At 40.9% G+C, this 16,645-nt stretch overlaps 1 protein-coding gene across 3 annotated transcripts in view; it reads left to right on the top strand.

Annotated features, from left to right (window-relative positions):
- MYLK (myosin light chain kinase) overlaps positions 1-16,645 on the top strand; it is a 148,981-nt gene that overhangs the window by 52,678 nt on the left and 79,658 nt on the right. For all 3 annotated transcript variants that reach the window (XM_075181182.1, XM_075181180.1, XM_075181181.1), the window contains exons 3-4: positions 10,776-10,983; positions 15,686-15,734. In XM_075181182.1, the coding sequence (XP_075037283.1) occupies positions 10,776-10,983; positions 15,686-15,734 (257 nt within the window). The remainder of the gene's footprint in view (positions 1-10,775; positions 10,984-15,685; positions 15,735-16,645) is intronic.

Genomic DNA, 16,645 nt, shown 5'->3' with positions numbered 1-16,645 from the left:
ATGTTTTAAAGAAGCAGAAACAGGTTGTTTTATAATCACCAAAACCCACAGAAATAATTAAAGGTCACCCGGAGCTCATCCCAAACCTGAAATATGTTGTAGAGCTCTGAGGGTGTGACCATTGGTGGCAGCTTCTGACACCTGTATAACAGGGGAAGGGGTCTTCCAAACCCTGTTATAATTGCATCGTTATCTATCTTCCAGCAGTTTACAGATATTAGCAATATCCGGTGTTATATATCGGACATCCCTGAGCTGACCCGTTGTGCTCGGTGCACTGGTCTCTATCCTTCACTCCGCACTGTTACTGCGAGGTTACCGAGTTCTGCTCTGCTCATTGGTTGGAACAGGGTGTAATTACACTATGGTTTAACATGAGACATATTATATATGGTTTCTTCAATGTTCTGCATAGGGAGCGCCAAGTCTCTCCATGTACGTGGAGCGTGATTCAAAACAGATGTATGTCAGACCTCGGTGCTGAATGCAACCTGCTCATTTCAGAGCTAAACTGGGTCCTGCTACCTATTTCTTCATTTCTTTTTTAGTTATTTTGGTTTAGGCAAAACACAAGGAGCAATTACGGCCCATGATGACTTTTCTACACATTCGCTTTGATTGCTGAAGTGATCTTAAAGACCCTCTGCCCAAAAAATTGTAAATATATTTCTTTTTAATATGTGAGCATTAACTTATGTCCTATAACTTTTGCTTCCTGTCTGCATCGTTCTTCCATTTCACTGATGTCTTTATGGCTTCCGGCACCTGATCCAGACAACGTCTCACTGTACATTCCTGGTTGTCAGTGCCGCCCCCGTAGATTGATTGATGCCACCATAAAGTCTCTGGCTAATTGGCAGAATCTGACTGGCATTCCCTGGTACCTAGATCATTGTCTGGCAACCTCTGACGCTCCTGAAATAATGGCTCCTAGATCCTTTTTCTTCGTGGTAGTCGCCATTTTTGTATCATTAATACTGTCATCATCCTTTGGGTTTCTTGAGACCCAAATACAGATTTATTGGGGAAATATTCAATTGTTAGCGAGGTTTTTTTTTTTTTCCCCGCTGCGTAAAAAAGTGTTGGTGCAGCTGGAAAACTCGTGCAATTCAATTGAAAAAGAGGGACCGCTGCCCCCGCGCGTTAAACATTGTGTTTGAGAGATTTTAGGGGAGTGAAGGGGAGATTTAACGCGGTCATGTATAACGCAAGAAAAGGTTTTGCATACATTTCCATACATTAGATTGCATTACACATGATAATATCTACATTACAGAACTTTCTTTAGCATATTTTTTAATTGAACTATTTTTTTTACCATACAATCATCTATACCATGTCAAACACATTACTACATTCATATTTGTACCAAAAACATGCATAAATATAAATAATTAGTGATTTTAATTTTTTTTTTTTTATTTCATTATTTTTCACAAGAAAATCAACTTACACAAGTTTGGTATTAGTGATCATCATCATCATCAACATTTATTTATATAGCGCCAGCAAATTCCGTAGCGCTTTATAATTGGGAACAAACACTGATAAGACAATACTGGGTAATACATACAGACATAGAGGTAAGAGAACCCTGCTCAAAAGCTTACAATCTAGAGGACAATGGGAGTTTGAAACACAAGGGCACGTGCTACATCATATTGCACACAGGACTTAACGCTGTCAAAAACTCGTTGACAATTGAATACCCCCCAATATTGTAATGTAGTTTTTACAATCTAGAGCATTCCTTAAATATACCTAGATCATGAAACATTTTGGTCACCCGTCCGGGTGAGTCTGCACAATTTTGTCATCTGCAAAAAGATAGACTATCCCTTCACTGGCCGTATTCACGTCCTAAATGATGATCTAAAAGAGGACTGGTCTCTGGTCCTTGGGGTCCTGCACTGGTATCCTCTCCCTCTTCTGATATATTTGCTACAAGTCGTCTGACCTTCAACCAATGTAACGTCCCCGCAGCCACCTTTGTACGCAGTCCCAGGAATTACTGTTTATTTACTGTTTTTTTAGCAACCTGTTTTCATAGTTGGACAATGTCAAAGGCCCCTCATTAAAATGTAAATAATGTGTAAAACTCTTACAAGGACAAAGCACTCAGCACTCCCCTCTGTATGATAAAGATCTCACTAAATGTAGCAGGAAGTCCCAGCAGTTAGAGAGTTCAAGCGTGATCTCCCCTTATACCTGTCAGTGGCGACGTTATGTATCATACACCGGTGACGGGTGACATGATGTACAATTGGATGGCGCTATCCAATCAATCAGCTGGAATTATTAATAAAGCATAAATAAAATTGCGTTTACAAGATAGGAGGATAGAAATTGGAACAATTTGAGGCTGTTCCTCCATAATGACGGCTCCCTGGGTACAATCTGTCTTCCAGGCGTGTTTCGTTAGCCAATGTTCTCCGGGTATATGGAACATGCGTGTAAGAAGTAGGACCTCCTATATACACACCTTATCTGAGCAGTAATTAATCAGGGCACTTATTATATAATGAAGGGGTCTCTTGATTTCTCCCTTAGCAAAAGTCAACTTTTTAAATTTTAACTAAGTTGAACGTTACATTGTCACAAGATTGTATGTGAAGTATAAAGTCAGTTGCAGGGTATAAATGGTTTGTAAATGTCCTCTAGCAATAAAATATAATTTTTCCGTTTTTGGTCCCATCGCGCTAATTAATAGTAATTGATGCTCCTGCGTCCTAGGAGTCTGCAGCTGGAGAGAGGGGTGTTGTAGGTTGTGTTAGGTGCACCCCACATGGCCTGCCTTGTTGTAGGAGGAGCCAAGTACCTGCTGTGGCCCTACCCCCCTTCTGAATCTTTGGAAAGGGCCCCAAGAAGTTGCTGCACTGGGGCCCGAAATTGCTCTTGGCTGCGCTGTGTACACCAGAGTACTGCACGAAGCTGATGGATGGAACTAAAAGTGTCTGAGTAAGAGGTGGCTCAGAAATGATAAAGGGTTAATCGCCCCTCTAATGCCAAACTGCAGGTCTTCCAGATATTTAGTGGACACTGCTATATTTTTTTTTTTACTGCTGGAATTTTTTTTACTGACATTTTATTAGTAAATTTACTGACCATTTTTGCATTAGGTTTGTGCTCAGTCCTGAAGATCTGCTGATATCGTTCTCACTGCAGATTAATTTTTCAGCAGAATCCAGGAACCGGTCGGGAATTGTCCCTGTAACACCAGGAACACGTTTAGTTACAGAGAATGTTATGTTATGCGCTGTGTGATTGCAAGATGAATACTCCTAAAGTATTGATTATATTTTATTACAGTGTTTTATTGATATTACAAAGAGCACAGTCCAGTTATAGCCCCTGACAGACGTAATGTTCTATAAAGTTATTTTCTCAGTCTTACTGCGCTGTGATAACTCATCACTGGGGGGAGGAAATCGTGGTCTTCCCGTCAGGAAGTGGCGGCTCAGTGATTACTCTGTAATTCCTTTTTATATGGTTAAACAATGATGTTTATGTGCTAATTGAGGCTGGTTGGAGGGCACGGGGGGGTGATCCTGGCAGTGTCCCAGGGTATCACCAGTCTGTGCAAACTCCTAATTTGTATGTTTCTGCCATATTAACCCCTTACCCTCTCTCCTCCAGTCTCGCACCCATCTTGCTGGGACCACAGTCCTTTTATTCTGCCTGTTGCATTATTTGTATCTATAGTGTTACAGTCTCTGGGATCTGTTTCATTTTGCACTAACCCTGCACTGGGGTCTGTACCAGGCTCAGGGGATCGCTCAGAGTTAAGAACAAAGTAAAACATAAATTTGCACGTGGACAAACCATGTTCCAATGTAAGAGGACGATGCTTTTATTTATTTGCAGTTAAAACACCGGCTGCCTCTGCATGTAGCACAGATCCTGGGCAGCTTTCTGTTTACACTGCGATATAGAGTTGAGCCCCCTCCCAACTCTAAATCTATCTGTACATTTTATATTTGGTTATGGTTAATTCGTTCTAGCTGCTACATGTATGCCTGTGAGCCACCGATTGAGCTGTGCGGTCCCCGTGGCATGGTGTATGGTCCCATGTTGGGGCGTACGTTCCCGCGGCGTGGTGTGCGGTCCCGTGGTGTGCTGTATCGTCCCGTGGTGGGGTGTACAGTCCCGCGGCATGGTGTGCTGTACCGTCCCGTGGTGGGGTGTATGGTCCCGTGGTGTGCTGTACCGTCCCGTGGTGTGGTGTAGGTCCCCGTGGTGGGGTGTACGGTCCCCCGTGGTGGGGTGTACGGTCCCCCGTGGTGGGGTGTACGGTCCCGTGGTGTGCTGTACCGTCCCGTGGTGGGGTGTACAGTCCCGTGGTGGGGTGTACGGTCCCGTGGTGGGGTGTACGGTCCTGTGGTGGGGTGTACGGTCCTGTGGTGGGGTGTACGGTCCCGTGGTGGGGTGTACGGTCCCGTGGTGGTGTGTACGGTCCCGTGGTGGTGTGTACGGTCCCGTGGTGGGGTGTATGGTCCCGTGGTGGTGTGTACGGTCCCGTGGTGGGGTGTACGGTCCCGTGGTGGGGTGTACGGTCCCTTGGTGTGCTGTACCATCCCGTGGTGGGGTGTACAGTCCCGCTGCGCAGTGTGGTGGTCTTTGTGTGAGGTAAAGGTCCTGGAGAATTCGCTGTGTTCGGTAGAAGGTCCCTTTGGATACAAATGAATGTTCCGTGTCTCTAAGATAATCAGATATATACAGACTGTAAGCTCCAATGGGGCAGGGACTGATGTGAGGGAGTTCTCTGTACAGCGCTGTGGAATCACTGGTGCTATATAAATATATGATGATGATCATAAGTATCTGAACATAGATATATTATTACATCCACGGCGATATCAGTGGGTAAGATCACTGGTCAGTAGAAGAGACCTAAAGAAAGTAAAGATCACAATAGTGCTCAATATAATAAATATAATAGTTGTAAAAGAAGAAAATAAAATACAGTAAATAAATATAAAATTAAGATAATACATAACAAAATCCATGAATCTGTGAAAGTATAAATTACAATGGGGTGTGGTACATGGTTAGATTGGGGTATATACTAATAATAGATATAATACCATGAATGAAGATAAGGTAAAACCAATGAGAAGAAGTGTCTATAACGTGGTCAGGAGAGGAGGGTCACCCTGGGTAACAGTGATATGTACATCAGATAGGTTCAGACCAGTTCCACGTAATGGTCACGGTGGGGGAGGGGTGGGGGCCGTGGGAACGTTTCCTTACGTGGATGAAATGATCGGTGGACGGTTGGAAGCTGATTCCATTATGTAGATTCGTGTCTTATGTAAACTTACATTTTGAGGACTTGAATAGTGCTCTTGGCTGTTAGGGGGCGACAGGAGGGTTACACCCCCCCACATTGTCGCAGCCTCCATAATGCTGCAATGATCTGCAGGTCTGGTCTCGTACCGGCCGCAGGCTTCCTCCACATCGCACTTAGGGCCCGATGCTGGGTTAGGAGCAAATAATGGAGCAAATTTGCACATTAGAAAAACCATGTTACATTGGAGGGGGAGGTAAATGTAAAAGGTGGGGACAGATTTATAGTTGGGGTAGGACATGTCCTAGATCAAATTTAAATGTCAGTGTTAGAATAAAGCCATCAAGTATGTGTGTGCTATATACAAAAAACAGCCAATATTTTCCCTACGTGCAAAATAATAAACTAATTTGCACCCCTTGCATTGTAACTTGGTTTGTCCGGGTGTAAATTTACTCCTTGTTTTTGCTTTGCTGCTAACTCAGCATCAGGCCCTTAGGCTGCAACTTTAATACATTTAACAGCTAAATGTCTACTTTGTACCATTTCATGCGTATAATTACTACCAATGTACATTGTTACTGTTATCCTCTTTCTTTCATATATTATAAATGTTAAATATACCACACATACATTATAATCTCCTGGTGTCACAGCCTGCAGGGTGTTGTGCTATCATGACTCTGTAAGCAGCGCTGTAATGTGTGCGTCCGGGAAACCTTCCTGCGGGCACCATGTACTGACATCTGTCCGGCTTCCAAGCAGATCTATCAGAGACTTCTCTGGGTCTTCCAGGTCTTGTCCTGACTTCAACCATTCCCCTCAACTTCCTCTTCTCATTGATGTTTCTGACAGAGGAAATTCCATGCTGGAAGTGTTTAGATATCGGTTTAGAGCCTATTTCCAAGTCCTCCGCCCGGATCAGCTTCTCGGAGCCCCAAGATCCTGAGAGATTCAGCCCTGGGATTGCCCTCACCTGGCTTTGTGTAGGGTCTGAGGAGTCACTGAAGTTTTTGAGGCTTTAAAAAAGTGTAAATGAATCAACTGGGAGGGTCCCAAATGTCAGCACTTTCCATATTCCCTGTTTTCTTTCAGTCTGTTAAATCCAGCAAATAACCAGTAACAGTACAGAGATATCTCACATCTGCGCTGCGAGTTCTTTTTTCAAACAACGTCTTCAAATTCTAGTATTTTCCTCAATCTCACACAGTCTGTTATGAATAATATTTTGTTGTATTCAGGCTGGAACGAAATTCCAAACTTAAATTGTAAATCCCCCCCAAAACGTAGTCAAAACGTTTCTATTATTTATATATAGACTGATTGAGACGGTAACGCCAGGATTTCCAGATGTAATGGTTTGTGTGACACATTAGTTTTTGTTTAATGTAGAGTTGTATTAGGTGACGTATAGTATTATAGTGTTATTATAGTGTTCTAGGTGACGTGTAACCCCGTAAGATGACGTCTGCAAACATACTACCGGGTAATCAGTTTACTCAATAGCATAACGAATTTGGGAAATTTGTTCAGGAGAAGGGGTGTGTTAGGCAGTAAGACCCTCATCATTGTGGAAGTTGAGAGTAGACATATATAATAAGGAACAATTGCAGTATGTCTCTTTGTAACATAATAAATTATATATTAAATTGTTTATTAATAAGCAACACCCATGTGTCGCACTAGCTCCATGGCGCACTGTAGAAGACAAATGTTTCTTCTCTCGCCTTCCAAAAGTGCAAATGTCACATCAGATGGCTGTGTCCTACACTATGGACCACACCTTACGTTACGTAAAACTATTTTTCTTTTCTTTTGAAATTCTGCTCAGCATAGGCTTATCGATGGCTTAAATTCCTCATGGGAGTCAGGGGACGCTGGGAGTTGGGTCTTTATTACGGTCCTAATATTGTGTGTTTGACGCTTTAAAGGCACCCATGATTGCCCATCACTAAGCTGGTGCAAACTCCAGTATGGACGAGGAATGGAAACTATGTGCGCGATGGATCAGCCATAACATTGCGCAATTTCCACCATTTTATCTCATTTTAATCTCACTCTGCAAACAAAATATAGTTTTTTGCACAAGTTTGCAAATCTAGTTGTCAGTTAGCGTGCAGCACCCTCTGTATACCCATCGGCCGTGCAAACCACCATCTTGGCTCATAAACCCATGCGATATGCCGGAAAACTAGGCAACCCTGCGCAAATCAAAGGGCACGACAGCAAGCAGGAGAATTGCACTGCGGCTCTGCAGTAAGTGGTCTGCCTGATCCAGGAGGATTTAATGCTACAGTCTCCTGTTGTCAGTGGGGATTAGTCTCCTGTATAAGATGAAGGAAATTGCGTTTTGCAGCCTGACAGGTGCTGGATCGCCCTTTTCTGACTCTGGTTCATTATATTGTTTCCTGTCCAAATCAGGTATGTTCCCTAAACATTAATTAGGGGGGAGTACAGTCAGCAAGAGATCCATTGTTTGTTTCATGTAGAGAATATTATCTCTCTAGATCTTAAGTAATAGTTAAACCAGATAACTCCCAAAATATTGTGCGCATAAAGGTTGGTGACCCTGCTGTGGGTGGGGTGTGAGGAGAAGGTTACACAGGAGCCACAAACCTGTTTTGGGAACGACATGTTTTATAGGAATCTTTTCTCAGTAAATGGACTCACTGATGTACATAATAATATTCCAGTGTTCGGCGTCTCGTAAACGTAGAATCCATCAAGCGCCGTCACCTATTTTATTGCACAAATGTACATGTTGGCGCGCTTCACTCTCTGCTAGTCAAAGCGTTAAAATATCACATCCTGGCATTCAAAAGGTTAACACAGGATACATCTCATTAAAACACTCTATGGATTGATACAAGGACAAACTTATTAAAGTTTAGATTTAATATAAAAGTTACACGGTCTTGGATATAATAAAACATATAACATATTATATTAACAAATGAAAGAAGTAAGTCCGGAAAAACTAAAAGGATAAAAATGAACAGAAAATTGAAGACTTTGTAGGATTGTATATTCTGTATGTTAGAGGAACAGCTTTCAGTTAGGCTGATCCCCAAAAGACGGGTACACGGGATAGTTTTACAACGGTGTCTAAGATCCACATTCTTCTGCCTCAGCCCGGTTCTCTGTTCTTTTCTAAGCCCGGAGTTCTCACCTGAGTCCTGTAGTCGGGGAGTCTGCTGAGAGCCCTTCTCCCCCATCACCTGCTAATGGACAAGACTAACACCTTTAGATACCAGTATCATCATCATCAGTTATTTATACAGCACCATTAATTCTGTAGCGCTGCACAGAGTATTTAGCTGTCATTACAAGAACCTTAATTGATATAGATGGACATCCACAGACTTGGATAAAACTTGTCTCATGAGATCCTGTACCTTGTAGAGACCGTCGGCTTACTTAGGTGTGAGAAGCTTTCTTCTTTCAACAGTACACAAAACCTTTTGTCCAGATGGACCTGGGCAATGTCAGGTCATTCAGATTAAATTCTGCCCTCAATAAATTTACATCATATTGGAAACCAACTTATTGTTGGGTGAAAATCATACGTTTATATCAGTTTATGTTTTTATTTTATTAATTTGTGGTTACGCCTCAGTACAACCGCATGGATTAGACCAGACACAACTTGATACACAAGGGGCCACATGGGCGGCCCTCCATCCTACACAAGGGCCACACATTACCCGTAACCTCAGTGATAAATTAAAACAATATATGTAATGAAATTAAGAGTTATCTATCTGTAATAACATATAAGAAGGCATTGTGTTACACGCTATAACAAAAACATCTGACAATAAAACAGAGAGGAGCTTGGGGCCACAGGTGAAGGCTAGGAGGGCCATGGGTGGCCCTAGGGCCCTCTATTTCTCATCACTGGATTAGACACGAGTGTCCCTGTACTTACTTTTACCCCAACATGCAAAAATATTTTTTCATTTACAAAACAGGATTATTGAAATAAGATTGAGAGGACAAATTGAATATTATTTGCTCTTCACGATGAAGCTTTTCTTTGGAAATGCATTGTGGAACCTATTGGACAGATCTATTTATTTTTAAATCAATTGAAGGAATTTATTTGCACACAGATGGATTCCAGATAATTATGTGACCGCTGAAGACAGCTAATCGTACCAGCGTCTCTCTTACCAAACGGGCTGAGTACTTACACAGTCAATTATTGTCTGATTTTAACGTGTAAATCATTAATTAAGAAAAAGCTTTAGCGGTTGTTTTTATTTGACATTAGAGTATATTGTGATATCAGTGATGAGAACAATTTTTTTATGTTCATTCTAAAATCAAATGTGGAAATGCCACAACACTTCTACACATTGATTAGCAAATACTTTTATTTACAGCCAAATCATTTTCTGTGTTATTACCTCTACGTTGTCAGTTCTGTGGATCTCTACAGCAGATGTTATCTTGTACTATGTGTAATATATCCTCACATTATGTTACAGAGCCCTCTACTGAAGTGAGGACAATACAGACCTGGAGGAGTTAAAAGGAGAGAAAAATATATTAAAAATAAAACTTTAAGCAAATTTTATTCCGCAATGTCGGATGTTCAGAATAACACATTCAGTAAATGTCTTAGCAGAAGTTACACACTGGAAACTGATTTACTGGAAAGTAATGTAATTGTCTTATCCCATTTACATGCAGAGGAAACCGAACCGTTGTAGGGTTGTAGCTCATTAATGTAAATTGTATACACAGCGCTATTTCCCAGGATATTAAACCGTAATTCAGTCAATAATATTTATAGTCTTTCTTTACATTAAAAATATAAATGTATTAATCAATTAAAAATATAATATTTTTAACATTAAAGCTTTCACTATGGCCATTTATAATCCATATCAATCTATTAAATAAATACATATACAACAGTTTGGAAAACTCTCTGCCAGACGTATAGGTCTATAATTCCATCCACCAAACACTATAGAACTTGCAGATATAGCAAATTGTAAACAGTTGTTCACAATTAAATTTGATTTGTCTTTAATTGAAAGAGGTGTTACAAGAATTAAAATACTTTAAGACAATCGGCTGCAATTTCACTTAGTGGATCCCTGTCTTTATTTCATTTATGCCTTTGTATCAACATTAGTTACAATGTTGCCATCTGTTCATTGGAAACGACGATTGAACCCTCCGATCACTGAGCATTATGGTCCCACCGATGGATTGATCATTTGCACTGATCCAGGCTGACCAATAACACCACACAAACCGCGAGAGGTGCATCTTCGAACTTGGGGCTCTGCTGTAACCAGTTGTAACAAAATGTTATTTTATTCTTTTTATTTTCAAGCAAATCATTTCAAAACATTGTTCATAAAAATAGATTTTGCCCAAATTCTGAAGAATGTATTTTATCTAATGTTATAGTTTGATCTCCAAGAAGTAATGTTATAATAGGGGGTACTGAGCCGTATCCTCTGTGTTGTAGGTCAGGGGCTGCCCCGATCCGCAGGTCACATGGTACAGAAACGGGCATCCCGTTGTGAGTGGTGGACGGTGGACGGTTGAGCAACGAGCCAGGGGTACATTTTGCCTTACAATAAAAGATGTCACAGAGGACGACGATGGGAAGTACACGTGCGAAGCTGTGAATGAGGAGGGGGTGCGACAAGTAACCATAGAGCTGACTGTGGAAGGTAAATAATCTTCACTGATTTCCTAATAAATAATAATGTTATAATATAAAACATTTCCACTTCCCAGCGATATTTCTGTTCTACTCTAAACATTCCCCTGACGGTGTCCCCACAGATCTCTCACCTAGGGGCCTATTCATTGTAGCTTCTTCTCGTGGAAATCCCTAGAGAGCGTCTGTTTCACCAAGGCACATTTATTAACAGTGCATCCCAATAAAAGCCTATGGGGACTGTAATATACCGCAATTTAACAGCGTCCGAAAATCTTGTTCATGTTAATATACTCAAAAGGAAAAATTCTATCGCACTGATTATAGGGAAAACCCTCATTCACATCAATCTATAGATTCCTCTCAATGAATGAACTGAGGGGTGCTACCAAAAACTTATATATACATACATTTGCAAAGAAAGACTAGAAGTTATTTTTTAGAAAGAAATATGTGCACTGGATTCCCTATTTCATTAATATCTCGTTTACTTTGTAGACATCAAAATGACAAGAAATAATAAAATATAACCTTTATTAATTTCTGTTATACATTGATATTAAAATTCGCAAAATATAGAAGTGTTCATAATTAGTGAGTCACTAATCACGGACACAAGAAACGAGATATTGATGAAATAGGGAATCCAGTGCACCTATTTCTTTCTAATAAATATTTTTAGTCTTTCTTTGCAAATCATGTTAATATACGCCAGCTCAGACTGGCGCACGTTACCATATGTGATAGTTCTCAGCTGTGCTCAGCCCTGCTCCGAAGAGCAGATCTTTACAGCGCATGTGTGGAGGGATCACATGATCCCTCCCGTCACATGATGCATGACTATATGTAAGTACAGTTCAGGGATGTCTGTGCGCACGCCTGAGGTTTTCGGTCAGCGCGCATGGTGTTTGAAGGATTACGTTATCGGGGGATTTTCATGTAAAGAAGTAATAATAAGTATACCCCCTAGTGTGTGTCTATTGGCCTCTCACTATAGCGATATACAAAATGTAAATACAGTGTAAGTACTCCAGACGCAGGACTGGTAAGCCGCGGATAGGGTGACTTCATGGGTTAATCGGTATCAAAACCTGTTTGTTCTACTAGTCATTGACAAACATTGTTTCATATTGTTACTGTCAATGTCTAAAGCAACAATTGAAGCAAAACAAATACTCTATCACCAGCAAGGACACATTGTAGAAATTGTGTTTCCAGTGTCAGAGATAGCAGAGTGCCCCCATCCCAAATACACACACACTGTAAATAAAAAACAAAAACACTATCTCCTTACTCTTTAAACAATATAGTGATCTGAACGGCTTACATAGCAAATTAAGTCATTTGTTGCCATTAATGTCTGAGAGCTGCGAAATTGAGTATGCATGATATACATTATGTGATTGAAGTGTATATGATTAAAAATGTCCACTATGCTATTTCACTTCTCTGCAGCAGTATGCCAAGTTAGGAGGGAGGTGGTGCTTAAACTGAGCAGGCATAGTGGGAGTAACAGGCTTGTATACTTGCCCTGTGTATACTTGCCTTATGTAGAGTGCTAGATTCATACACAGTAATAGGGACAGCGATGTCCCAGCAGCTTAAATTACTGCAATACCAGCTCTCAATTTGTATCAGATCATATTAGGACACTGACCTAATTATGCCGGCAGGCAGGGGATGTAGTGGGGGGGCTCTGTATTATACCTTCATGGTTTATGGTTAAAAATTTATATTTAAGGGTTTGGGAGTACAGTGTCCTGATGAGATCTCAGAAAGGTCAGAAATCTGATTCTGTATGTGTTCCTGTTACTGTTACACCACTAGTCCCTGGTTTGAATCCAACAATCCATATATTCCTGTGCAGCAAGTGTGCAAAGCTGTCAGTCACTCTCTGCCTCCTAGTAGAGGCTCCTCCCTCCTAACATGGCTGCCTGCAAGAGAGGCGTGACAGCATGTTGGGCATATATCTATAACTATAAACACTCCAGTTATTTAATGTGTTTTATTCAGTTCATTAATACATGTCATATATTTTAATGGAAAACAGTGGCTTACGTGGATCAAACCAAGGAGGAAGTCTGTGAATTGAGAACGGAAATATAAATAGGAAATGCAGTTTTTAACAGATTTATACATCATAATTATTGGCATAAAAGAATGACATTAAAAGGGACAATATTGTCTCTAGCGATGGCTGGACCATCAGTGTTGTCTACTTACACAAAAAGGGGAACATATAGTTAGAAAGAGATGGTCTACTGGTGTATTTCAATGAAATTCAGGAATATATCCAAACTTCAATTTCAGCAATTTGCCAAACAAATTACAAATCAGCCCAGATACTGCCAAAATTTGCTAAATAATTTACACCCGTCCCCCCACAGGCCAAGCAGCGATCCCGGAAGGTAAAATGGGAATGTGCAGGGATCAAGAAATGTCACATGTCTGTAGCTTTATAATAGGATTTTTACAGCTCTTATCGCTCCCAGAAACACGTTTATGTCGGCAATACACCTTTTAACCCTTTGAAGAAGTGAAACTGATATTTTCAAATACAGAGGCAATACATGGTCTTATATATTTTTTTGCTGTACATTTTCATATATACTATTGACTGAGTACAAGAAAAGAAGCAATGCTTGTGCCAGTGGTAATGAAGAAAAAAAAATAGGGTTAATGAATCTCCAACTTATCTAGGAACAAAAAAATTATAATGGGTGACAAACCTTTGTAAGTTATGCACATAACAATCTATGTTATTATATTCTGGGAACATAGGTAGATATTCTGATGGGCTCACAAAATGAAATTACATTAAACAGCCTATTTTTAGAAATGTCTTGTTAAGTTGCATCGAATGGTGAAGACACCTCAATGCAAATGCCATTCACCAGGCAAATAAAATGACCAACCACATCTGAGAAGCACAACTCCCACCCCCCATCCTTCAAAATAACCCACAACAATATTATACTGTGTAGTAAAGTAGAATTTATCATAGTCTATGTACATGTGATAACAAAAATCAAGACAGACCCATCGCTGCTAGTTCTCCGTCACCTTCAACCTTGCAGTAAGCACCAAGGAAGCTCTCCGCTCAAAATGCCAGTTATCATTGCACGCCCAAAATCATTGGTTTGGAATTTTTTGAGTGTCATGGATACTATGGCAGTGGTGAAGTATGTAGCATGTACGGTCAATAAAAGACGCCACAGATCAAAGCTCTGAACGCATGTCCTGAGGAACATGGAATTGCTCTCATACTTTCCTCCTGGGGAAACACGCCAGACCGGACAAACCAGATGGCAGTTCTACATGAATGAACATGTACGTCGAGCATTGCTGCCCTTAGTGATGGTAATGAGGCTGATGACGATTGTTCCCTTATGGCAATTGTGACGTTCAAGCTCTAAGTTCTCTGTCATTGCTGCGTTATGTTTTGTATTGTTATGATTCCATAGTAAAATTCCAAACTGGAATTATTAGAAAGAGGGACAACATAAATCAGGACACAATCTCTAAATGTGCACTAAGTAAAAATGATAGTTTAAGAAATTCTGCCTTCCAAGTTTTTTGAACCTTCGTTATTTCAGAAAGTGTTGACTTGTACAGAACCAAGATGGCAAGTACCTAGAAACTATTATTTATCAAACAGAATTGCAAATCCTTTACTCCAACACTATATAACCCGCTCGCTGAGATAGTAGATGACTGTTGGAAAATTACAGCCGGTGGACCGGGATGAATCACGATGGCCAAACTGGTTGTTCATAAGCGAATTTGGCGCTATTGGAGAATTTTGAGTTACAATACGTCCAAATTGTGGCAAGTAGAATTTCTGTTGCAAAATATACCCCAGACAGACGTTACCCTGAATGATCTGGACATATTTATAACTTAGTGTATTGTATTATATCATTCTCACACACCAGCAGCAACAATTGTCAGTCTGCTTGTATCACGTGTTCCCCACATCTCTTAGATTGTAAGTTCATGGGGGCAGGGCCAATTTTACCTTCAGTAAACGTTATACGTTATAGTCTATATATGTAATCAATGCTGCACTCGATAAATGTACATTAAAGCAGCTGCCCCACATAGAAGAGGTTTTCTCTTTAAATATCCGCTTAAGTACATTTTAACCATACATTCGAAAGTCCTTTTTCTTAACTGCCCTCCTACAATTTATGATCTCCTTTTCAAAATTTCTCTTGAGAGCAGACCAGTGTGGCTGCCAGTTACACGCACAGAATAACAGCTCTCAGCAGGTAATGTGATGGCAGAGGGGAAGGAGAATGTCTGTCACAGTGCAGACAGAGCTCAGGGGACGTTACAAATCCTTATTACATCATGTGTCTGTGGTTGCCATGGTAGTCACATGACACTGTGGAAACCCTGCAGAATTGTACATTATTAATAGCAGCCTGAAAAAAACAAACCAATGGAAAACAGTAATTACCAACATTCTTCTTGTAGTCTGCCCAGTTATTTAGGTTCGCATCCTGGGATTTAGCACTATGAGAGGTTAATAAATTAGGGGGACAATGAGTTAAGACAAATGACTGTGCTAAGGACTGTTCTGGCCTAAGGAGCTTGCAATCAAAGAAAGAGGATTATCTATACATATGAGGAATGCTACTTTGTGGCAGCTGTAGAAGTATAAATAACATTGTATCACTAATCACTGTGTGTATTGTTCTGCTTTCCAGGTAGCTCTGCAGTGAATTACAGCCTTCCCTCCAGCTCCAGGAGTCCTGGGTAAGCGACCTGCTTCTGAGCTCCACTATTTCCCTTGGCCCAGTCTCCCCCTATCTAACCTTCCAAAGTAAACATCCCCCCTAATAGCGGGAGCGCAGCGCCAGCTGTATAATGGGCGTGATGTGGGACTGACAAACATGGCAGCACATGTATCCCCCGTCTCCCGTGGTTCATCTCACTGCCGTTCCCTGGTTCCTGCGTACAGGTCCTCACTGGCGTCCGATAGGAACATTAAATAACTCTGAAGGGCTTACAATCTAAACCACACACGCCATGGTCCAAGCGGCTGTCAGTTGTTGGCAGAACGTGGCAGATTGTGTGTGGCCGCGTCAGGGAATCAGATTACCAGAACTTTATTTCAGCAGATTAAAGTTTCTTTGCTATATGTACAGGAATGATTCTAATGGGCCTCTGAGCAGCCTGATTAATGATTCCTTTGATTGTGGTAATTACAAAAACTAATTCACCGCCATAGGTTGGCTGTAAATTATATCCTATTAAATGGTCGCTTGATTTAACAGCCTCAGAGTGCCAGAGGCCTCCTGTGTACACCCCCAGAGACCGTCTATACTTATATTCCAGATTTGTACTGTAATGTCCTATTTCATGTATTAGATCTTTAAACTGTATACTGTGCTCATTGTGTACAGTGAAAATACACAATATAAAGTGCTTAGTTACACATACTGCTGCATAATATGCTGTCTGACTCTATGATGTCACTGACGTGGTAATCTGCAGCTGGGTTACTATTCATGCAGCCTATCCAGTCACTAGAAACCAGTGACATCACTGAGAGTGCAGCCTATCCAGTCACTAGGAACCAGTGACATCACTGAGAGTGCAGCCTATCCAGTCACTAGCAGCCAGTGACATCACTGAGAATGCAGCCTATCCAGTCACTAGGAACC

The sequence above is a fragment of the Mixophyes fleayi genome, chromosome 7 (assembly GCF_038048845.1).
Source record: "Mixophyes fleayi isolate aMixFle1 chromosome 7, aMixFle1.hap1, whole genome shotgun sequence".
Classification (NCBI taxonomy): Eukaryota; Metazoa; Chordata; class Amphibia; order Anura; family Limnodynastidae; genus Mixophyes; species Mixophyes fleayi.
The sequence above is the reverse complement of the archived record's forward strand: the minus strand, read 5'-3'. Positions and strand labels throughout refer to the sequence as shown.